This window comes from Astatotilapia calliptera, chromosome 2 (genome assembly GCF_900246225.1).
Source record: "Astatotilapia calliptera chromosome 2, fAstCal1.2, whole genome shotgun sequence".
Classification (NCBI taxonomy): Eukaryota; Metazoa; Chordata; class Actinopteri; order Cichliformes; family Cichlidae; genus Astatotilapia; species Astatotilapia calliptera.
In genome coordinates, this window is record NC_039303.1 from 25,635,824 (window position 1) to 25,660,181 (window position 24,358).

Below are 24,358 nucleotides of genomic sequence, written 5' to 3' on the forward strand. Positions count from 1 at the left end.
TTTTGGGTGTGATATACATCTATATACTACAAGATGTTTCTTATTGTAATTAAAACATGTTAAGCAATGTAATGGTAATAGAGCTAAACAGTGGCCAGTCTGTTTAATGGGACGCTCAGCTCTACAGAGCCTTTGGGTATCCTATGTAGCTCAAAGCGACACTATTTAATATTTTATTATTAAAACTTGAGAAATGCAATTATGCAAAAAGTCATTACTTCTAGCTTTCCTCGCCATTTCCTCTTAAATCTGCTTCAGTTTTAGTTTTGTGAAAAAGGAAGTACACCCTCTGGAAATTATTGACCTTTTTAACATATTCAGTTGCAACTGAATAACAGTGGTGGAAAAAGTCAAAACATATTAATATTAATAAGTCCTTTTCATAACAACTTGAACTATCTAACCTCTGCTGTTCTCTTAGCTGTTCAAATCTGTTCATATCGACATGCCAACATCTAAAGAGCTCTCCAAGATCTTCAGGGAAAAAATTCGATTGTGAATGCCCTCGAGCAGCGAGGGATTCAAAAATAATTTGAAATAAATCATTCCACTGTAAGAAAAATCTTCCACAAGTGGCGTAGCTTTCAAATAGCTGCCAGTTTCTGCGTCAATGACCACTCCAAAAAAGGAAAAAGGACAGGAGAAAAAAAAAGGGAACACCGACATTGATGGGAAGTAAAGCAGAATCTGAAAGTACTGTAACTCTTTCTAGTTGTTTGGTGTCAAAGGGCATTCACGAGAAAGACTACAGAAATTTGACCTTGGATTTACTGTCTAAAAGGAAGATTAAACCAAAGCGACAATTTGATAAAGGGAGACAAAGGGAAAGAAAGATGTGACCTGGACACTCAAATCAAAGATAAGAAGTGCTCAGTCACAGTAACAACAGGGATGTTTGGCGCAGACCAAAGAAGAACTTTATCCCCATCATGGTGGAAACGTTTACGCCTACTTCTTATATTTACTTAAATAGAAGCACTAAAACATTGGGCAGCACGGTGGCACGGTGGTTAGCACTGTTGCCGCACAGCAAGAAGGTCCTGAGTTCAATTCCAACATCAGGCCGGGGTCTTTCTGTGTGGAGTTTGCATGTTCTCCCCGTGTTTGCGTGGGTTCCCTCCGGGTACTCCGGCTTCCTCCCACCGTCCAAAGACATGCAACTTGTGGGGATAGGTTAATTGGATAATCCAAATTGCCACTAGGTGTGAATGAATGTGAGTGTGAATGATTGTCTGTCCCTGTGTGTTAGCCCTGCGACAGACTGGCGATCTGTCCAGGGTGTACCCTGCCTCTCGCCCTATGACAGCTGGGATAGGCTCCAGCGCCCCCCGCGACCCTGAAAAGGATAAGCGGAAGCGAATGGATGGATGGAGAAGCACTAAAACCACATGATGAAATCAATCTGTTACAAATAAAAGTCTGAATTTAAAATCTCACTTAAGTATTGTTAGTTAATGAGAGCAGACCCCTAAATATAAATAATCTCCCTCAAGCAGGATTATACTGCTGTATTAAAAACTATTTTCTTAGTTTTCAATGATTAATCTGCTGGTTGTATGTGATATATGGTTGTGATACATGTAGTCAAGTAAAGAGTGGAGAAGTAGAAAGTGGTATAAATACTAAACACTAAAGTCAAATTTCTATTAGAGCACATCTATCAGCTGTTTTCCTTTATTTACCGGATTTAGGTTGGGTGTCACAGGGCAAGAAGCAAAGTATACGCTGGAGAAGGCTACAGAGGTGACACAGAGACTCAGACCACCACACCTACGGCCAATTTTGGACTGTGGGAGGAAGACACATAATAGACACAGGTGGGAGAACATGCAAACTCCACACAGCCATTGCACCACAGTGCCATCTTAAATAAATATACCCAACATTAGCTGCATACCTTCCATGTCTCCTCATAAAGAACGGGAATGATTATGGAGTGGCTAAGTCAAGAGAAAGTGTAGATAGGCCGTGGCAGATTGCTGCCCCTCCCTGAGCCTGGTTCTGCTGGACCGTTCTTCCTGTTGAAAGGCAGTTTTTCCTTCTCACTGTCGCCAAGTTCTTTGTCATAAGGGCTTGTCTGATCGTTGCTTAATATAAGCGCCAAATCACAAGTATTGATAAGATGAAACTAAATTGAATGATTTGGGGAGGTCTATGCATGAGCCTGTGTGATTTGTATCAAGTTGTCTACAAGAAGTTTCAGCAAAGAAGGATAAAAGCTGCAAATAAACAAATCTGAGATTGAGATTCAAACTTAAGTTTGGATCTGCCTTGAGCTGTGAGAGTTGTCTTGTCCCACTGCTATCCTGATTACATAGCAAATAACTTACATGCAAACCGCGCTGCTCCTACAGTCAGGAGGGCACCGTAACTCGGCATGATCTACAAATGCTAAGAATGGTGGCTACCACAATCAAAAGAAACCCAAAGGAACTCTGCTGAACTGTAACAGCTTCTTCAAAGTAGCTTGGCAAAAGTGCAGTGTAGCGTGGAGGCCCATGGGCATGAACTTCGGCGAAAGAACGAGAGGGTTTCACGCTTGCTCCACATCCTTCCTATGATAGTAGTTGTAGAGCTGTAATCTGTTTCCTGACCTGAGGATGGGCCGGATGGAGTGCTGGCACTTCAAGGACGAGTCCTTGAGCCCTCGGTTGTCTCTCAGGGGTCGGACGAATTATAAACTGAAACCTTTTCATCTGACACAGCAGAGGCGATTGTGCCATCCTGCGTAAAGCCTATTGTTTGCTATCGCTGTTGCCTGAATGGCTTATGTGTGCGGATTTCTTATTGAATTGGCTGTTCAAGTGTTTTTCGTTTGTTTATGACATTATCTGTTTTATATTCGTAATGAGATTTAGTAACTCCCTGGACAGCGCTTTGTTAGGCTATCATCACAATTTAGTGTGTTTATTTTTCTGTGAAGCCGAAGGCTCTGCCGGCCTGAAACCGAGGGAACATTTTAATTACAACCATTCAATCACAACATTGTGTTTTAAGGTCAGAGAGGTGGATTGCCGTAAGGGCTCCGGAGTGGAAACGCATGCCCACAATAACAAACAATAATCTTTTGACTCCCTGTTATTCAGCTCTCTCCCTGAGGTCAGGCTCTTCATAGCTGAGGAATCACACCATGTTCATATCAAGGAAAAATATTATTTCTCATATGTCTCATCAACAGCTGCTGCTTAATGTGTGGACTGTTCTAAAGGCACAGCAAGGGAGGAGTCCGGAGACACTTTAATGCTGTAATGGATTTCCAAGTGGCGAAGCAGCACATTATTATATATATCTCACTGGACTTGCGCTGATTATTCTGCACTTTCCATACGATGTTTGTCTGACCACCGCAAAGGTGACCCTGACAGTTCACAGATAAAGCACACACCTGCACCCGAAGGCCCATCTCTGTGCGTGCGCATGATTACACAAGCGCACACCCCCTTCTGCCCTCTCTGACTTATGGTACACAGGTTTTCAATTTTCCAAATCCCTCCCTGTACGATAAAACGGGACTGATAGCGGCTCGCTACGGGCATGTTGTGCTCCTAGTACATGACTTTTATTCACACTCTGAGGACTCCCCGAGGAGGATGGATGAGTGGGTGGTGGGGGTTAACAGGATTTGGTCAAGTCTGGAAGAAACTCTGTGCAGTTTAGTCTTGGAGGCATCATTACTTACATCTGACCCGTTGGATGAGTTATTACGGAGACTTAATAGAGAGGCACTCCCTCAGCTTATGTTTGTTTAACGTGAGGAAGAATTTGTGTCCAGAAGCATGCCAGAAGAGATCTTTCCTTTACATCAAATTAACAACCAGCATTTGACCTAAACACATAAAACTGCATTGACAGTTTGGTGTCAGAAGGATTTAAAAACATTTTTGAAATTTGAGCCTATTTTTGATACATCAAAAATACCATTCCTTCTTACATTCTTATATTTGTCTGCAGGCTGCCTCTGTTGCTTTATCTCGCAGTGGCATTTGTTTCCTTCCTGTGGTGACTGCAGTGCTCCCGTGGTGGCTTTGTAAGAATTTCTGATGGTATTAGGATTACCTGCTAAGCTATTTAGGTGTCAGGACGACTTTAAATGCTTTGGGAAAAATCCATGACAGAAAATCAATGCCAAACGGTTCTGCAGCAACGCAACAAATGGGAAAACCCACAGCTCCAATATTGCAGTGCTCTTATTGCACGTTTTTATTATCCTCCACAGTTATTATCCGCAGTTCTAAAAGTCTTTAATACAGCGGGATGAAACGCAAGACTTTGCAGGAAGGAACTTTGTCATGGATGTTTGGCTGACCCTCCACACCCCACCTCCCTAGCCCGTACACACCACCTCACACGCTCACACCCCTCTCCAGCTTGTTTTATGAACTGGGTGGGTGGATGTGGATGCGCTCCCGTCACGAGCAAAGGAAAGGGAAATCGTTGAAAATCCCATTCAGTGCCTTATGCATCCTTTTAAACTAAACGAGGGGGGAAATTGTGTGTGTGGTGTGTGTGTGCTTTTCCTTTTCCTCAGCACTTCGGCTATGTCCTCTCTGCGCAAAGCAGCCCACAGACAGACAGCGTTCACCTGAGTTTCCCCCCCTTAACCCCACCCAAGGACCTTCATTGAAACCAGCTTCTCCACTAAGAGCCTGTTAAAACCAACCTGTCCTTTTTCTTTTATTCTTCTAAAAAAAAAAAATTTAAAGAGAGAGAAACTCAGCTCAAGCTTGTGCACTTCTGGACCGGAGATCTGGAGATGAAGACAGACTTTATGCTGTTCTGTCGGACTTGGATTGGACTAGCATACGCCTCAGGTGAGGAGACATCTCATAACGCAATGAGTCACGGTGGAAGTTTTGAGCGCAACTTTATTTAAACGGAAAAACAAAGTGAGGTGTTGCACTCTAGGTTTACACCGGCTTTCCTCTGCTGTGAGGTGGATTGAGTTTTTAATTTAAGTTGCTTTAAGTTTTACTCGAGGTTTGAACGAAGCCAGGTGGATGTTAATTGTGCGCATTTGTGCGTAGGGGCTACTTCCCGTGTTATCAGCGTGTTATTAGCTGCAAAGTTTATGCGTAAAAACTTTAACCCACTTTTAATCAGTCCTTTTGACAAACACTAAGAGTGCACATCTTTTGGTAGGGTGTAAGACTCAACAAGTCTACATGCAGATAGGCACTAGGGGGAGGCATGTTGTTGTTCTGTTTGATGAAGATGTAGCTGTTAATCGATGGTGCCTTAATCTCAGGAGATACAAAAACACCAGAGGATTCAGCTGAGCTGACTTTTAGTGACTTTGCATCAGTTGTGTGTGTAGAGCTCACTGGGCTCCCATATGTCGGTGAGGGTCCAGAGCTTTTCTCTGCAATCTTCTGGTTTTTGGTTTTTTTTTTGTGGCAAGCAAAAAGCTCTGCCTGCACATGTCTTCCATTGTCAATTGTGTGTCTTAAAGTCAAACAAGTTCAGCCAGGCTGTGTCTAAATAATCTAAAGCACGCTGGTCCTCTATGCACGGTTTAAATTAGATGTATGAAACATCTACAGCCGAGAATGCTCGCAGCTTTCCATAAATGACTGCATGTGGATGTGGATGAGCTGTGCCGGTTGGGTCACATGAATCCACTGAGAACAAGAACCAAACCCGAGTTTTCATTCCCATCAAAAAAAATGTGACCTTTGAATTTTTAAAGCTCTGTATAATGTTTTTCTCATCTTACGAGCCTACTCTGCAGGGTGTTCATCCATACAGAGGCCCTCTGCTTCTCAACTGGTACAGAAAGCATAAAAATGAAACAGAATGTCGAAGAACTAACCTGGAGGCATTTTTCAAGTCTCACAGTGGGAACTTACGGGATTGATTGACACTCTGAAGCGGAGAGGTGGGAGAAAGATGGCAGTTTGAAGCTCAGAATTGCTGCTTTTTGAAATCACTTCAGACTGGAATCAAGTCAAGCGTCATGTTATGCTCAGCTGCTTTATATAGGATCCAGACTTGCTGAGGGCTAAATATGGTCTTGAGGTGTTGGAGATGTGGAGTTAAAGCAAAGTGTTTCTTGTCTTTTTTTCCCACTCGTGAAACAGCATCCAAGACAGAAACATCAGAGATCTTTGTCTGTGTCTGCCTCACTTATAAAATCTCTCATCAAATAAATTCAACAAAACAAAGTCTTGTGTTTAAAGATTATGCACGTCTTTGGCCTGAGGGATTTTCTTAACCCTCCTAACCCCACACTTCCCAGATTTCTTTCTTTCTCAAATGCGTGACATTAAAAAGCCATTTCTGAGTTTGATGTAACTGTAACTAGATCACAGACTTGCCCTTATTATGATCAGAGGGAGAGATTAAAGGTGAGTCCATTGTAGACCCGCCAGCCCAGAAGTCATTGTCATAAGATGGGGAGAGCAGATAATCTACGCAGCAGCTGCATTTAAAAAAGCTCCTGCCCGAGTCATTTTGTCCCATCTTGCTTTCACGCTCTGCCTCTAGTTTGAATTACAGCAGTGCAAAGACATTCATCAAAGAAATTCTGTCTTATTTAAGAACGACATCACGGGGGAAACTTCTGCTGCTGTTTGACAGCGTTGGAATGAATAGCGAGTCACTGATTCCTTCATTCTCCCCTCATAATTTCCTTCATTTTGTTGCGCCGTAAGTGGCTTTTTAAACCCTTTCCAGTCAAAATGAGCCACATATGAGAAAAAAGAGAGAAAACAAAAAAAGAAAACCTGAGCTCCTGAGCCAAATGATCTTTGGCTTGCTCTCTGTCTTGGGTGCACAGTGTTGATATTGCTTTTAGCAGAGTGTTTTCTGTACGCATACCTCTGCTTGATCAGATCATCCCAGAAATCTGACTCTCAACTTTGGGTATTATTCTAGTTGTACCCTTATAGAGGTTGAGTTGTTTTAGCTAACAATACCCCCTCCTGGTTCTCAGTGCTGATCTCAGGATTCAACCTCAGGACTCTGCGGTCCATGGTGTCCGTTCTTGAATATCTTGTTCTGTCAGCTACAGAGCCTCCTCTGAGAGGAATGCTGCTGCTGCAGTAAAGTCCAAATAAATAAGGAGTCCAGTGGCTCACTCATCGCTGGCATGGAGCAGTGAGGCCCCCTGGGCATTTGGGGCTCTGGTCACTCACTTTCTCATTATGCTAAAGCGCAAATACCCCAAATACAGCTAGAACTGAGAGATAAGCTCTTTCAACACCAGGAATCTGAATCAGAGGCCAAATATGTGTCCAAGTTGGTGTTAGACAGTTGATGGAAACCATCTGTGGTATTTTTGTTTTCAAATATCTGACCCCTGCATGTTTTCAATGCCCAGTTTCTAGTCATGCTAGTTGCATTGCTTTGCAGTATCCAGTGGCCACCATTCTGGTCCCGATGTAAACATCTAAATAACTAAAGAGAACCATTAACTTTTGGAGAGGCGCCACTTTTCTATTCAACTATTTTGTCTCTTTGTTGATATTTTTGAATTTCATTCGTTATCTTCTCTTGGATCAGCTGTCATAGCACAAAATCCCAAGAGCTCTGGTGATACCCCGACATTTCTAATACCACCTTAAGAGTGACGTTAGTGGTTTTGGAGGCAACATCTCACTAACAACCGATCACAACCGATCGGGATGCCATGAGATTTGATAAAAGCTCCGTCTCTGTGAAGATGAGCTTTAGTCACTTCAACGATCCGCACATGCTTTTCATGTAAAAATATAGTATAGTAATGCTGCTGTGAGATAATACAATGACCAGCCTCACCACCCATTTTGAATGTTATTAGCCACTTTTGAATTTTTCCCTTTTACTCTGTATGTGGTGCACATCTTCATTATTAATTGGACATTTGCACACATGGGGGCGACTATCGGGGGTGGCAAAAATGATTTTCTTAAGGGCCCACATGAAAACCTGGGCCAATAAGCTGAACTCAGTTTAGCTCAGTGTTAATGTTATCTTTTTACAAGTTTATTGGTGTAGCCCTCCACAACAATACCAGTTTCTCATGAAGCCCAGTTGGGAAAATGAATAGCCCACTCCCACGTGGCTCATGAAGTAGTTTGATCGCCTGTCCTCCAATGTGACAGGGGATTATTGGGGGATTTATACCTCTATTTTAAATTTACACCACAGGTGGGTCATAATCGTAGACCCCTCTGAAACCCTACAGCACTACTTATGCCACAACCTGATGTCCAGCTCAATGGAAGAGTAACTGAGGGAACTAAGGGAATCATAATCGCTGCCTTAACATAAGGACTCACGTTTCATCAAATTCCTGGAGGGAGATTGCAGAACGGAAATCAAAAATTGGAACGGACGTGAGGAAAATGACAAGGAAGTGGAAAAAAGTTGAGAGACAAATATGTTTGCCTCCAAAAAAAATAAAATAAAAACAATTTTAAAACCCATCAAAAACCAAAACTAACCACAACAAAGAGCGGGGGCCCGGGAGGAATAAAACATCCCAGTATTTTATTTGTTTCTATTGTGGCTGGCATATAAAACACCGGAACACAATCACAAGGAAACTAACATATCACACACGCACAAGGATGAGTGCTGGCAACAGCATTGGCCATTTACGTAGGTTATGTCGTAGGCTGTCCAAAGATTCACTGCACAAGTCTAAATCAGCCGTGGGAAGGGCCTTGAAGGTGGGGGTGCTGAATTAGGCAGGCAGGCAGGCGACGGGGTACTAGAGTCTAAGGTATAAAATTATATTATATTATATATATTGCAATTATTGCTTAATTATAATATTAAACTGCTCATCAGCAGCTCATAATAAGCCAAAAGTTGCCTTCATCTGGGTGCAGGTTATAAACCTCCAAATTTACACTCAGAAATTAATTTTACTCTTGAGGCACACTCCTGTTCAGAGTCTGAGCATATTTAGCTGGTTATGGGCAAAGCCTCTGAGTAAGTCAGAGTCATGTTAGCAGGGGGTCAAAGTTCACAAAGGTTTAGTGGACAGTTGGAATGTGTTCTGATAACAAGCAGACTAGTTTTTTAACTTGTTTCTTACGTTTTAAAAAACGTCTGTGCTGCTATATCTCTATGGTGCGACTAGCGTGTGTTGCTAACTTTTGGAACTATCGTGAGACTCCATGATCCGCCATTGCTGTAAGAAAGAGAAAGGCCCATTGGACCTTTTTCATCTTTGTGGTACGGACTCTTCCATTCAGTGGCTCTGGTGATGTCTGCCTTTTGCAACAGGGGGCGCCCTAGCATCCGCAGCACCCCTGCTGCCTACAGTCTTGGCTGTGAGTGTGTTTGGGCAAAATATTGAACCCCAAAATGCCCAAAAGCGTTTATCAGTGTGTATGTTTGAGAGATAAGCATGCTTCATATGTTGTATAAAGCACTACATGAATGTCTGTGAATGTGTAAATGTGGCATGGAGATGTTAATAATACTATAAAAACACTTAAATGTCAATCCATTTACGAGATGGGAAAAGACTTTGCCATTCCAACTTCCAAATTGCCAATAGAGTTTTAGTTCAGTTGTTTGCAGGCATAAAAAAAGGTCATTAACATATTAAAATGTATTTAAACAAACAACAAACCCAAATACATACACAAATAGGCCCACACGGACAATCTAAGGAGCAGTCTACAGCATTCAGTCTGCAGTCTGTAGGCAAGGGACGAGATTTTTGGTACCAGAAGCTTTCTCTGGTTTTAAAGTACTTGTCATTTCTACATGTAGCTGTAATCGTCACATGTGCATGCAGAGACCGACAGATGGAACAGGAATATGAATCAGCCATCCGGTGTCCACCGTCCGGACATCCTGATACATTGGAAGCCCAAAAATATTGGCTGTTGCTCCCAGAGTCAGCTAGCTGATGGGTTAACAGATTGCCTTGATAAGAGGGAGGTTGTGACCCACTTCGTAGCTAAATAATTGCTACAAAGCCACAGGTGATGTCAAAACAGTTCAAAAAGAAAATTAATCAGTACTTTCATCATGTTGCACTCAGTTGGTGATGTATAAACTGACAGATAATTGTGTGTTAACAATCAAAAAAGAGAAAAATCAGCCTTTGTCTTGTTGTATGAATGGTTCCATTGACCCACCACAAGAAAATAATGGTTATTCTTGGTTATTCGGCCCTTATTGTAGCACCTTTTCAAAATCAATAGAGTTGTCGTATGAAAAAGAGAAGTTATACAAATGGCCATGAAGGGATTTTTCAGAACCATATCTCCATGGTCATTTCAGTGCCCCTGCTGTGCAAATGAAATGTTTCAGTGGGCTCTATTTTCTTTGCACTCTTTAAAAAAAAAAATCTCACCACACTTTGAATAATTACTGTGCAGAGGAGGTTTCACCTATTGATTTTCCTCCTGTCTCTCATGTTCACCCAGGCCTGAGTTTCATGTTGCAGTCCATCACAAGGACAGCATTTTAGCGACGCTTTGATGGCTGAATACTTGAACTGTGAGTCTCTGAGTGTACAGAGCCACCCATGGAGGGTGAAGAGCTTATACAACTGCACGAGTGAGTGCTGTGTCACTGCCGTTGTTAATCGACATTAAAAATAAAAACAATTGTGAGGAGTCGTGCACAATCTGTCGTGTCAGCTGGGTGTCATTCTACGGGGCGACAGGTTGATGATCAAATGAGAGAGTCCAGAATAATCAGGGGGTTTCAGTTCACAGCTACAAATGTGTTGACTTCACAAATTGTCATGACACGCTAATGCAAAAGTAATTGCATGGGATCCAACAGCCATACGAGGCAGTGACGACATTTATTGTAAGTTATGTTGTGAGGCGCAGGAGGAAAATTCTTCCTTTGTGGCATCCGTGGCCTGATACCTCTAAAGGCAGAGACCGGCTCCTCGGACGCAGTGCCTGTATCGCAGTTATATTACAGCACTCCAAAGTGCCTCTGTTGCTTAGAGACAAACATAATTTGGAGCCCTCGTAATTCTAGCTAGAGTCGCCATCGCTATTACTTTCAAACTGCTGCTCAGGCTCGGGCAGCTGTGCGGGTTTAGGGTTGTGACTTGTCCGTGTAGCATATTATTGGTCACTCAGAGTACTTGCTGTGCATTGGAGGTCACTTGAGGTTCATGGGAAAGGGTCTATTGGCAAAGCCTGAGGAAATTGCCAGCTTCCCTCCCTTTAGGCACTCAGCACCATAATTGCTGACCCAGTACTCCCTACTTTGCCCTTCTTTTCTCCGGCATCTTAAGCTGCCGCGGTGATTTAGTTTGCCGGGAGATCTGACACGACAGCAGCAGAGACTTGTTTATGGCCCGAGTCTGCACGAATCAGGTAACGAGCACAGCAATGAAGCTCCTTAACATTTGGCTTCTAAAGAGGCACAGCGTGATTTTTATGAGCATGCAAGCCATCACAGCAGGGCTGGATTGTGCTAATCTTTGGCACTAATGTTGGCATTCTTTCTTTTTGTACAGCTAGTTGTAAAAGGAACATTTTAGATTCTTCCACACAAAATCATCATTGCCAGAAACAGGGGCAGAGCATTTACCAGAATGTACTTGCTTCCCTTCTCAGTGGAGGAAGCAATATCTCAGTTATAATAATGATGACAAGCCAAAAAAAAAAAAAAAAAAAAAGAGTCACTGCTGCAAAGGAAGAGTTGAGCTGTCCGGTGTGCCTGTGTGGCAGGTACAGGAAGGTTTAGTCAGGGTCAGAGGTTTTAAACATAGGAAGCTGGCCCAGATGGCTTGCCGTGGCATCCTTATGTTTGCAGCCCTCCTCTGGCAGGATGTTGGAAAGGCTTTTTCTCCCCCAGCAGTGGAGAGGACAGGGATGTGGTGGATGTCATCCACCTATGTAGTAACAATGAAATCAAAGCCAGGCTGCCAGTCAGCCAGTCGCCTGGATTTGGCCCGGCCTTGTGTCCAGATGACAGAGGAAGCTGGGAGAGAGAGGGAGAGAGGGAAGCGTGTCAGAGCCCGTGGCTGACTGACTTCACATCCAAAGTGCAGGTCTGCTCCGTGGCCTGCTTGGCCTCCCGTCCTTCGGCAGATATATGGTGCTATTTCAGAGCCCTCTAGCCTTGGACCTCAGCCAGTAACACAGTAACAGTGTAGCTGCATCCTCAAGCTGCTCTTAATTTTAACCCTCGCCACCAAAAAAAGTTGAAACATTTTGTACATTCTTTTCATGTGTGTTTCGCTTTCCTTTTTTTATTACTGTAATTAAATCTAAACTGAATTTCCATTGGAACTTTGCTCATGGATATTTTATATAACCACACAGCGACTCCGCACACGCCTTACCATAATCATTATATCTGTGAAAGACTTTATTTTTAAATTCCCTTGAGTCACTCCTGTGTGCTAAAACTAAGAGTCTGACAAGTTATTTGTTTGCAAATGGTTCCTCTTTTCCTGTTCCTGTCATGTGACTGATCAGAAACAAAACTACAGAGGGGAGAGGAAAACGCTGACGGCAAAATCATCTTTAGTGTCCATGAAAACGGGAAGCGGGAGACGCGTGAATATGATAAAGAAAACAGGAAATTTGCTCGCAGTGAAAAACACCGCTTTGCTTTTCACACGAGCGCCCTGTGTCGCTCCTGAGGAGAGAGAGCGAAAGAGAGAAGGGCTCATCTTCACGCCTACTCGCCTTTAATGCCCACGAATCCCGCCTGCCTTGCATCCGCCTGATTCTCAGAGAAGCTTTACATTTTTAACTGGCTTAAAGTGCCCTATGGCACTGAAGCTTTCTCTCTGTGTGTGATTTATCTAGTCAGCAGGTGTCCTTCACAGACTATAGGAAGCCCACATTCAGTATTGCGTAAATGTGACAAAAACTCCCAATGTGAGCCTGCAGAGAGGTCAGCAAATAAAATGTGAGTGCGCATATCAAGAGGCTTTTAAATGGGTTAAAAATCCAGTGTGTATGAATTACCGTAGGTCCACTAACTTCAGCAGTTCTGCAGTTCATCTTGCAAACGTAGTACATTTGGATGTAATGTTGCCCCTGGAACTTTGATTATCTGGAAATTCTTCTTGTTTTCTGCACGAGAAAGAGAAATCACACTGATGTACTGCTTCTGTTGAGCTCTCAGCCATCAGTAGGGGAAACACAAATGGGAACAAGAGATTTGAAACACACATTTTTTTGATTTATGGATTTCTGCTGTGCGCACAGGTTTCCTCTTAATAAAAGGGAATTTTTCCCCCCGTTGTTGCTATAATCAAAGGAAGCCGTGCAGTAGGCTTCTCTCTGAAATATTGTGAGAGAGCTTGACCTTATTATGTCAAGTGCCCCCTGAAATGACATCTGTTGTGATTTGGCATAATGCAAATAAGATTACATTGAGCTGAATGATATGGGTGAAAATCAGGCTGGAAATGCGAAGGCAGGAAACAATTGGACCTGGCTGGCTCTAGCATGCTGTGCAATCAAGCATGCATATGATTTTGCTGTTCTAATGTAAACCAAGCCTAATAAGCTTTGCTGTGCATCTGCAAGTGTCCCAAATAAATTAAACTTTTCCAGCATTATTAAGATCCTTTTTCTTTGTATTCAAAGCTGGAAATTGCTGCAAAACACTGGGATGCAGACGTTTTATGGCCCGTTAGGCATTCTGAGTCTTTCGAATTAATAAAATGCTGTTTACAGATTTTATTTGACAGGAAACCAGTTGCACTTCTTTCCTCCCTGTCAACCAGTTAGGAGGCTGGCACATCAAAGCGAGGCCCAATGGCACTTGTGGAGTAAACAGACACAGTTGTCCTTGCAAGTGTTTGACTTCTGGCGCAGAGCTCACATATATACATCTGGGACTTCCATCTTGTAGAAAATCAGAGGGGCCTGCTTTGGGAAGTCATCCGGCCGGTGTAACCATATCCCTTTATATGGCTGATGTCAAACATGGATGGAACTTTTTTTGCTTTTTTAATATTTTTTTTATGCCTATTATTTCTTCTCTTTTACAAATCTTTTAAACTAATCTAAGAATGGGTTTTCACAAAACAAGAGAGAAATTCTATTTTCTCAAGAGAAATGTTAGGTTTCTTTACAAGGACATGTTGAGTGAGCTGCTTCTCTGTTACAAAGCCATGTCAAATGACTGTCAGTGAGGAGGTTAAATCTTCTGCAAGTCTTGAAGACAGAATTTAATTATTTTTGACAAGCCCTGGTGATCAGAGTGTCAGATACCGAGAAGTCGGTGAGCCGAATCACAAGGTTTCTAAAGTCATCGAGTCGCTGTCACTTCAGCTGCTTCAGACATAAAGGAGGCTCGGAATTAGCCTGTCTCTATGAGAGCATGTAAACACAACACTTAAGTGCCTGAAGTCATTTATAAATCTAATGTTATGTGTTTATATCATGTGTAATCATTAGATAACAGAATCCAGCATGAAATTACTGTGATATTTGTTGGTCGAGGCTAATCTCCCGAAGCTGCTGCTTATCTCTGCACCACCAGCTGGAATGCATGGGAAAGAGGGGAACCAGGCTTGAAATATTTTTCTGGCTCTCTGTCCGTGTTCACATTTGTAAGGTGCTTGTAAATGGGCCAATCACCACTCATTTTGCTGTTTCAGGCCAGGGAGTCATTCCGAATAGGGTTTCGACATACAATCATCTGCGAAAATGATTTATACCAATGATTTGGCACGATCCAACACATTTTCCAGCAAACCTACTAAAGTGTACATCGCTGTTAACCATTCTCTATATGTCTGTATTTAATTTTGTATGCCTGTGTGGGCGGCTGCGGTTTGGGAGGGAGTGCACATTGTTCACTAATTGGAAGGTCAGCGGTTCAATCTCCAGTTTCTGTAGCAGTTAGAAAAAAAGTGTTAACATGTGTGTTATTGTGTTTTACATTTAAAATATACACGCACTGGCCTCTTCATCAGTTACGATGTGTTAGTGCTGGTTGGTCTCGAGTGTTCCCTGAATTCAAGAAGGTGCTGGAAACATTCCTCGGAGATTTTTGAAAGCATCACACAGTCGATGCAGATTTGTCAGCTGCACATCCATGAAGTGAATCTTCTGCTCCAACACATCCCAAAGGTGGTCTGTTGGATTGAGATCTGCTGACTGTGGAGGCCACTCGAGTACACTGAACTAACTGTCAGGGCAGGTTGGATCCACGCTTTCATGTTGTTTATTCCAAATTCTGACCCCAAATCAGACCAGGCAATGTTTTTCAAATCTTCTACTGTCTAATTTTGGTGAGCCTGTGTGAATAGTAGCCTCAGCTGCTTATTTTTAGTTGACAGGAGTGGGCGCATGGTGTGGTCTTCTAGCCCATCTGCTTTAAAGTACAACGTGCTGTGCATTCAGAGATGCTCTTCTGCATAATTTGGCTATAATGAGTTCCTGTTGCCATCCTATCAGCTTGAAGCAGTCTGGTTATTCTCCTTTGACCTCTGATATCAACAAAGAATTTTTGCAGAGAAAACTGCCTCTCTCTCTCTGTATTTTCTTTTTTTTCAGACTCCGTAAACCCTTAAGATGGTTGCTGGGAAAATCCCAGTAGGTCAGTAGTTTCTTAAATACTCAGACCAGCCCCACATCTCACTTAAATGGCCTTTCTTCTCCATTCGGATGCTCAGTTTGAAGTTAATCAGGTCCATGTCTGCATGCATAAATGTATTTCGTTGCTGCCAACTGATTGGCTAATTTGATAATTGCATTAACGAGCAGCTGAACTTGTGTACAAGTAGTTGGACTTTATGAAGCTCCAGGTGTTCATCAGCTAATGTGACTTCATGTTAAATTTGGAGATGAGTTAGCTGATCTGTAACTTGAACACCACATTTGCCTGACCTTTTTTTTGTCAGTTACACTGACATTATCAAGCAATGCAATGTGCCCTGTATTAGTTGCTGTATTACAACGCAATGACACAGGACATAAAAGACTGTGTGTCTCACACAAATGGCTGCATTTAATGTCAGCAAATGCATTATACATAAGCCATGACTTAAAAAAGAAGTGGCCAGAAACAATTTAAAACTAATTTAAACTGTCGCCCAGGTGCTAACACCAGTTAAATAAAAGCAAATTAAAGACAAACTAGACATAACTGAGACACTCATTTTTCTTTAGGAAGCTTGAAGCCTTGTGTACTGAAGGATAACTCAGATTACTCACTGTCCACCCACTGACTGTCCTCCAGCTGAAGCTCTTGTTCAGGAACACAGCTCTTGCAATACACGGTGACCATTAACCTTTCTGTTCTTCACAGTTTAAGGCATACCCAGATAAATGAGTGATTGTCATTGCAGTCTGCCATGAAAAGCAGCATGTAAGCTCAAACCAGGAAAAAGTGTTTATTATCATGACAAGACACGTTATCAGCCCCAAACTTTCAGGATCCGATGTGTTCGGTTTACTTTGGCATTCGCCTCGTGTGTTTTTAATTGTATTTGACAGAGTGCAAGCAAACACTAATGGGATTATATATATGTGCTGAAACGCTTTGTGCAGCTGATGGAGTGACAGGTCTCCATATCTGGGGTTTCGCGGTTTGGAAAGAGAGCGTATACATTTTGAAGCACATCCATATGGAAGATATTGACATCTGGCACAAAAATTTGCCATCGCTGTTAAACACGGGGTGAAAGAAACAGCAGCCTCTGCACTAACATGGATGAGAGTCACCTACAGTATATACTCCCTTCCGCCACTCATCAATCAGCAGAGAGGTCAGCGGTGCTTCGACCTGCAGTCATGCGAAACCCAGCACAAAATGAGTTCCGACTCCTTCAGCAGATGCGAGATAGCCACTTAGGATGACGAGTGATACACAAGAAATCCAAATTATCGAGTTGGTGCACGTTATTTTCAGACTGCCGCTTCAGAGGTGCTGAGCTCAGCAAACATCGGCGTATATGACATTAATTCTGTCAGTTTGAATGATCTGTGATTTCTGGGAGCTTTTAGCTCAACTCCGTGTGGGTGTGATGCTGCTTTTCCCTTTCCTGTGACACACACACATCTACTGCACGCTGAGGTGTTCACGGTAATGGTAAATGTTTGTGTTGTAGCTTCCCCTCCTTCAACAACCTACACCTCCAACAGCTTGGCATTTTATCTCTCAGGCATGCCAGTCATTAATGACATTTCAAAAGTGATGTAAAATCTGCGTGTGGCTTGCCAGTGTGTGATCTCCCAACAGATTTTTCTCAGGGAAGCATCCATCACCGAGACTCATCTACAAAGGGGATTTAGGACCCAGTTCATCACTCAGTCTGCACGTCTAACAGCTGTCACCATATGTCAGCCTGCGTGCAGGATTCTTACATATTATATATTGTTTGTATGTCAACTGTATCTCTAGAGTCAGAGATCGATATCATTTTAGTCCAACACTATTGTACAGATTGCTGTAATGAAGGTGGTTCAATTTGTGGGGAATAATTAAAAAATGGCAGAAATGAATAAAGTCAGATGTGTGGGTGGCAGAGTGTGCGCTGTTCACTGCCACCTCTTTGATATTATTTCTGTGGCGGATCTGCTTAGTGAATTAATTTGTCATTTGTACTTTCTTTTATTGTTTTTAACAATAGCTCTTTAAAAAAGTTTATGCACCTAAGTGGTGCTTAAAGGGATGTAAACAGTAGACTTCATTGTCCAAGTGTGACATTTTGTGCACCCGGTCATCCATACTGACCTCCTTCTGGACATAACACCACCTCTACCTTTAATTTTTTTAGAACAGCTACTACTCACAGAGGCATGAGAGGCCATGTTCAGAAAAATGCACGTCTATAAAGCATTTTTTTCTAAGTGGTGGTAACAATTTTTGGTATCAGAAATTAGCATTTTTTTTTATGCCGCTCTGATTAGCACCAATTCACAACAACAGTCAGCTTAAGGTGGTTTATATTCTAAGGTAAAGACTGAACAATATTAGATAGAAACCCCAACAATCAGATGACCCCCTATGAGTAAGAACTTGGAGACAGTGGGAAGGAAAACCTCACTTTAAACAGGAAGAAACCTCCTGCAGAAACAGGCTAGTTTAGGGGTGGAGCTGGGAGTGAGGGTAAAGCTCTGCCTCCCATTCTACTTTTATAAACTCTAGGAACCACAAGTAAGCCTGACGTCTGAAAGAAAAGTGCTCTGTTAGGAATGGCGATATGGCCCAATTCTTCAAAATTATGTATTTGAGGACAAAAGACAGTGAATGAAAGTTTGTGGCAGGAAAGATAACAAAGAGCTGACAAACATAAAAGTGATCCAAAGTGCTGAAAGGCACAGTTGGCAATTTTCGCAAATTCGTCACAATAAATGATTCATATCTTTGTGCACATTTTACTAGCACACATCATTTAATCTACTGTTGACATAAAATGCTGATGCGAACATTAAGGTGATCAATAAAGAAAATAAAGTTTATTTCTATTCTAAAGCTACCTCATTATTTTTTCAGTCATTTGAATGTAAAAATTCATGAACTTGATGAAATATTGTAGGTCTCCCATTACACTCTGCATCCAGGTCTGTGAATGGAAAGGTGTGGGTGGTCCAGAGCTTTGCTGGAGCTATCTGCCGTCCTTAAAAAATGAGCAAAGAATCTTCGAGATGATCTTTTTCTCCTGGTTCCTGTGGGAAGGAAATCCACGCATCTTAAAATAGAAATTTGGACTTGTCCTGACAGGAATTTCCTTTCTCACTTTCCCCTGGCCTCTGTGTGTGCAATTTTCACAGCCCGCTGTTTGGCTTTGCAGCATCTCAAACGGTGATGGGACTGAATCTGGTGGCAAGTTCACATGACAGCAGAGACAATACGTTGGGGGAGTCTCTGCTATTCCTCCGAGGCAAAGTAAAGATCTCGGAAAAAAGGAAGGAAGGAAGATCCTGCTGGGCACCAAACTGGGAATGATTTATGGACTGCCACCGACTCCCACTGCAGCCTTCAGCATGTTTGTTTTTGTTGAGAATGCCAATATTAGCTCTGAATAATTCACTAATGTCAGTTTTAACATCTGTGAGAAGATGTCAGTGACAGTTTTACTGTTAACAGTTATTATCTCCTGCAGCAATAAATCAGGATAAGTTAAAGGGGATTATTTTAGCTCTCTTTTTTTAGTGGAATAATAACATAATACAACTTTCAAATTTATAGGGGAGATGTTTCTTTGCTTTCTTGGCCAAACTACAGATAACTGCTGAGGCTGAGGTAGCCGTTTATCTAAAGTTAGCATAAAGACTGGAACCGGTGGGAAACAGCTAGCTTGGCTCTGAGTAATCTGCCACCTACATGTCAAAAGCAGCTCACTGCAAATATACAAAACATAACCAAAAATAGAAACACTGCAAATAAGACAGGCTATAATAAAAACCTGGACACATCTGGGGCATTGTTTTATTGTAATTTTTGCCTATTTTTACCGTGCTTTGCGACACAGGAAGTTACAGCATACTTCTGCCTGTTAGTCAAGCATCAGATGTTTCAGCTATTATTGCAGATTTCTTCCGTTAGTCCACTTTGTTTCTGAGCTTTATTGTATTTTGTGTATTTGCAGCTCGCTAGGCAGCCTCAGTTTTCGCCTTTGTGATAAGCTCAGTTAACCGCCTGTTGATTGCAGCTGCATGTAGATGTGAGACTGGCGTGGATTTTCTTATCTAAGTCACAGCAAGAAAGCAAATCAGCATATTTTTCGAAATCGCTTATGATTTCTTTAAGAAATTATCATTTGAAGTTTTTAAATCTTTGCAGTTTTGAAAGGAAGCTGGGCTTACATTGTAAAAATGAAAAATTTACATATGAATAAATTGGCTCTGTGATGCTCCCTGGGCGGCGGGACATGTAGGAGGAACGAGGCTGGTGTTTAAGATTCGCAGCTGTACAGATCTCTGACTTTTGATTGGCAGCAGGTCATGACTGGCTGCTGTGAAACCATTGCTGGGCACTTCAGCTGCTGTTGCCTAGACCTAGAAGATGTGTGAGTCAGTAATATAAAATGCGCATATGCAGCTCCATTGTACAAATGTTTTGACCCCAGATAGATTTGTGTGCTTATAAAAGAAAGTATACTGATCCAATATATGAAAGGTATTTGTATAGCCTTTCAGCTGCTTGCATAACTCTATTTGTGCATTTGTCCTGCTGAATTTGTAGCTTTGTTCACATCTAACAAAAAATGATCAGTCTCTAGTTTTTACGACTTTTTCATTTTAATGGAAAAAGGCACAATATCAACTAAAAAATTCAGAAAAAAAAAACACATACCTGAAAATTGTAAATTGATTTGCTTATTATTGAGTGAAATAAGCATTTTACCCCCTACAACCCAGCCAAAACTCTGGCTCCCACAGATTGGTTGTGTGCCCATGTGACACGCAGATTAAAACCAGTCAATGAATCAATCAATTACAAATACTCCTGATCGCAACTCATCATGTGGACATGTGTGCTACATGTCCACAGAATCCATTTCTTCCATTCAAACCTCTCCACCACCAAGGGTGAGACCAAAGAACTGTCAAAAGACGTCAGGGACAATCTGTAGACCTGCACAAGGCTGGAATGGGCTACAAGACCATCAGCAGTAAGCTTGGTGAGAAGGTGACAGTGCCTCATGGCATTGAAGATGATCAGGAGAAAAGCTGTGGGTCAGTCCAAAACTATACGGGAGGAACTAGTTAATGATCTGAGGGCAGTTGGGACCACAGTGGCCAAGGACACTACTGGTAACATAATATGCCGTAATGGACTGAAATTTTGCAGGTCTCCCTACTCAAGTCTTGGGTGAGAGAAGTGGCCCAAAATCCCAACCACAAGAAGCATATTACCACTGTGGTTGCCAACAGAAGTTTCTTCACCAAGTACCACTTCATGTTTTGCTTAAAGATCAAATACCAATTTCACTCAATGCCTTGCAAATCACTTTCTAACTTTCAAGTAAGGTGTTTTTCTGGATTTTTAGATGATATTCTGTTTCTCTTCATTAAAATGAAACTACCATAAAAATTGGAGGTAGTTCATTTCTTTGGAAGTGAGGAAACTTACAAATCCAATAGGGGATAATATACGATTCTTGCTGTTCAACAGTCCTGGGTCTTCAGTGTTGTATCGTTTGTTTCATAATGGGACAAAATATTTTGAGATGGTGAAAGATCTGGCCTTCAGGCAGATCAGTTCAGAAACTGGACTCTTTTGCTATAAAGCCAAGTTGTTGTAATAGCTGCAATATGCAGTTAAGTATTGTTTCATGCAAGGCCTTTCTTAAAAAAGACACGATGGATGGGAGCACATGTTGCTCTGAAACTTGTATTACCTTTCAGAATTGATGGTCCCTTTCCAGATGTGTAAGATACATTGGCACTAATGCACCCTCATACCATCATAGATGCCATATCCATGTTTTCCAAAAAGAATTCCACATTTAAATTTTTCTGAACACAGATCAGTTTTCCACAAGCTAATTTCAAATGTCCTCAGTCCATTTTAAATGAGCTTAACCCCTTAGAAAGTGTTTCAGGATTGTGTTCGCATATAGCTTGTCTTTGGATGATGGAGCTTTTACCTGCTTTTATGGATGGCACGGTCAACAGTTTTCACAGATAGTGGTTTCTGGAAGTGTCCTTCAGCCTATGCAATGACTTCCACAACAGAGACATGTCTGTTTTCAAGGCAGTGGCACCTGAGGGTGTGAAGATCTTAGATTTCAATACTGATTTTCAGCCTCGTCTCTTGTGCAGAGGAAATTTTGAGAATAAAAATCATTGCTTTGTTTTTATTTACATTTTACATATGGAGTGCAGGGGTTTTTATATTGTAGTCTACTGTTTATGATGCTTATCCATGCATATTTTCTCAGTTTGTTTTGATGTTTGTGCATCGCTTTGTAACAAAGTGCCTTGAAGCACACTATGTATTTATTTATTCAGTCTGATGTGGGAAAATGGTCATGATTTGTTTTGTAAATGCTCAGAAAGCCTCTCCACTACCGCACAGCCACTCAGTCCCTGCAATAGCACAGTGTGTGTTTTCATCTCTAATGATATCCAGGTGGAGCATAAGTCATGGTGACACTTTTATATATGATCGACTGTAGGTGCAGAGTCTGACTAAGCGCTAATAGCACCCTGAGGGGACTCTACTATGGTAATGACATTCTAGGCCAGCTATATTAACCAAGCACCGATGAGTGAAGTGAATGCATTTGTAATAAATCAAGGGCAAATGGTTTGTGTGGCTGTTTCAGAGGCGGAGGTAAAGAGATCACACCAGCATTGCCTCACGAGCGAGCCGTAATTTCTCTATCTGGGTGTTTTTCAGCATCAGGGACCAGTTCCTTTAGCCGCAGATTGCCTTACAGCTTGTAAATGTAATAACCACTGTGTCAGATTTCAGATTCCCGATGTGTTTCAGAGATTTGACAGCTTACCAGCAGCTCTGTCAAAAACACTAGGTCTTGACTGACCTGTGTAACATGATTCTAATGCAGTTGGCTTGTTCATTCCCGCAGGTCTGGTGATAGGCTATTCTATGACTCCACCCGTCCTCGACAGCCCCAAAGACGAACTAGTGATTGCAGCCCACACAACACTCACTCTTACATGCAGGTATGTGTGTCTTCTCGTTTTGGACTGACTACATGCACTTGTGCATGACAAACTGTGTGTTTTTTCAGGAAATTACAAAAAATCATCATTGATAGATTAAAAAAAATGTGTTACTTGCAATCAACAAATGAGAAAAATACATTTCGACTCTGCTACAGTTCATTTTTCAGAAAAAGTTACCAGTTTTATTGCATCTTTCGTGAACAAAGGATTTGGACACTCATGCATTGCTAATAGTTTTCATAGCATTTTATACGTCTTACATTTGTGATGCAAACTGTCAGTTTAAATAAGAAAAGTCTGCACTTGTTTTACTCTGCTTTTTCTAAACCATATAAACAATGGGCCATGTCTTATAAGAAAGAGATTTTTTTTGTTCTAAAGCAAAGCCAGATCCGATTTAAACTGAGCCTCTGTCATATATGAATCAACTCATGATAATGATCCTATATCCCTATAAAATCTCAGCTGTGCTGTCTGCTGCCCCAAGCAGTCCCTCCTTTAACCATTTTGTTTTTGTGGTGAACAAAAAAAAAGAAGAAGAAAAGCTGTCTTTGCTAAAGCTGATATTATTTTTGGTCTTTTCCAGATTATTTCTCAGATAAATGTTTTCATCTTTAAAAAAAATAAACCTCCCATAAGGGAAAATTATTCACTGAGGCTGTAAAATACTTAAATTATCATCTGTCATGTTTGTGTCATTTCCAGCCATCACATTTTGGCACCATGTGCACATTTCTGTCATTGCTGTTTAGTGGAGCAAGGTGATGAAAGCATAGCTATCGGTTTTCAGGCAGCAATTATGGTTGCAATCGTAATGCCTCTGGGTTAACATAACTGAATTTATGTGACAAAGCTCAAAGCAAACAAGGATGTACAGATGCTCTGGAAAATTTATAGCACTACAAGTGCAAAATGCACACTCACAGTCACACAAACACTGTCGTTTTTTTACTTAACATGTAACAAAAATGTAATAATAATGTCTTTATTTAGCACAGAGTATTTTGACTGATAAGCAGAAAGAAAGTTTTATGCAATCGAATAATTAACATCACTAATAAACAATCTAAGAACAGGTAGATGTCAGCTAATGCATATCTGCATATTGTCTGCTTGGAAATGAAGAGAGACTTTATGACATTGGATACTTTGGTAAAATGGAATCATGTAAAAAAAAGAAAAAACTAAAGGACCTAGGAGTGTACCTTGTGGTACACCACAAGTAATGTGACAATCTGAGTGTTAATTCCAATAATACAACTTTTCATTTTAAGTACTAAGATTAAATCTGTTCTGTGTCCTTTGACTTTTCACATCTCTTCAGGGGATCTAATACTCTGGCCTGGGCCTGGCCTGATCAGACTCTGGTTGGACGAGACCTAACCCAGCGTCACTCCCAGCTGGAGACCACCTCAGCCCCCGGGCAGAGGGTGGCCTTAGTCAGCGAGTGTCCGGGGAAGTTGGAATTGCCGTACTGCAAGAAGCTTGTCCTGAATGGGGCACAGGCCAAAGACACGGGGTACTACCGCTGCTCATATAAGGATGCCAAGGCCATCATTGAAGGCACCACTGCCACCAGCATTTATGTCTTTGTCATGGGTGAGTCACACAAGCCTGCAAATGTGCTAAAATTTCATCCCCTTGCTTGATCTGGTCCGCAGCTCTTTGGCTTGGCTATGTGGAACCTTTAGTCCTTATTTCTGTTTTCTTTGGTAGCCATCCTGTGGAAGCAGATCTCCTGTTTTGAATATTACTCTAATATCAAAGCAGACGCTCTGTTACTAGAAGTGGAAATTGTTGAGTTTGCCTCGGTCACACCCTGGAAGTTG

General features: G+C 41.7%; 1 protein-coding gene across 1 annotated transcript in view; it reads left to right on the forward strand.

Annotated features, from left to right (window-relative positions):
* The first annotated feature begins 4,395 nt into the window (after nt 1–4,395).
* Nucleotides 4,396–24,358, forward strand: part of flt4 (fms related receptor tyrosine kinase 4) — a 47,185-nt gene continuing 27,222 nt past the window's right edge. The window contains exons 1-3 of the mRNA XM_026190106.1: nt 4,396–4,811; nt 22,430–22,526; nt 23,854–24,128. Of these exons, the coding sequence (XP_026045891.1) occupies nt 4,754–4,811; nt 22,430–22,526; nt 23,854–24,128 (430 nt within the window). The 5' untranslated portion in view covers nt 4,396–4,753. The remainder of the gene's footprint in view (nt 4,812–22,429; nt 22,527–23,853; nt 24,129–24,358) is intronic.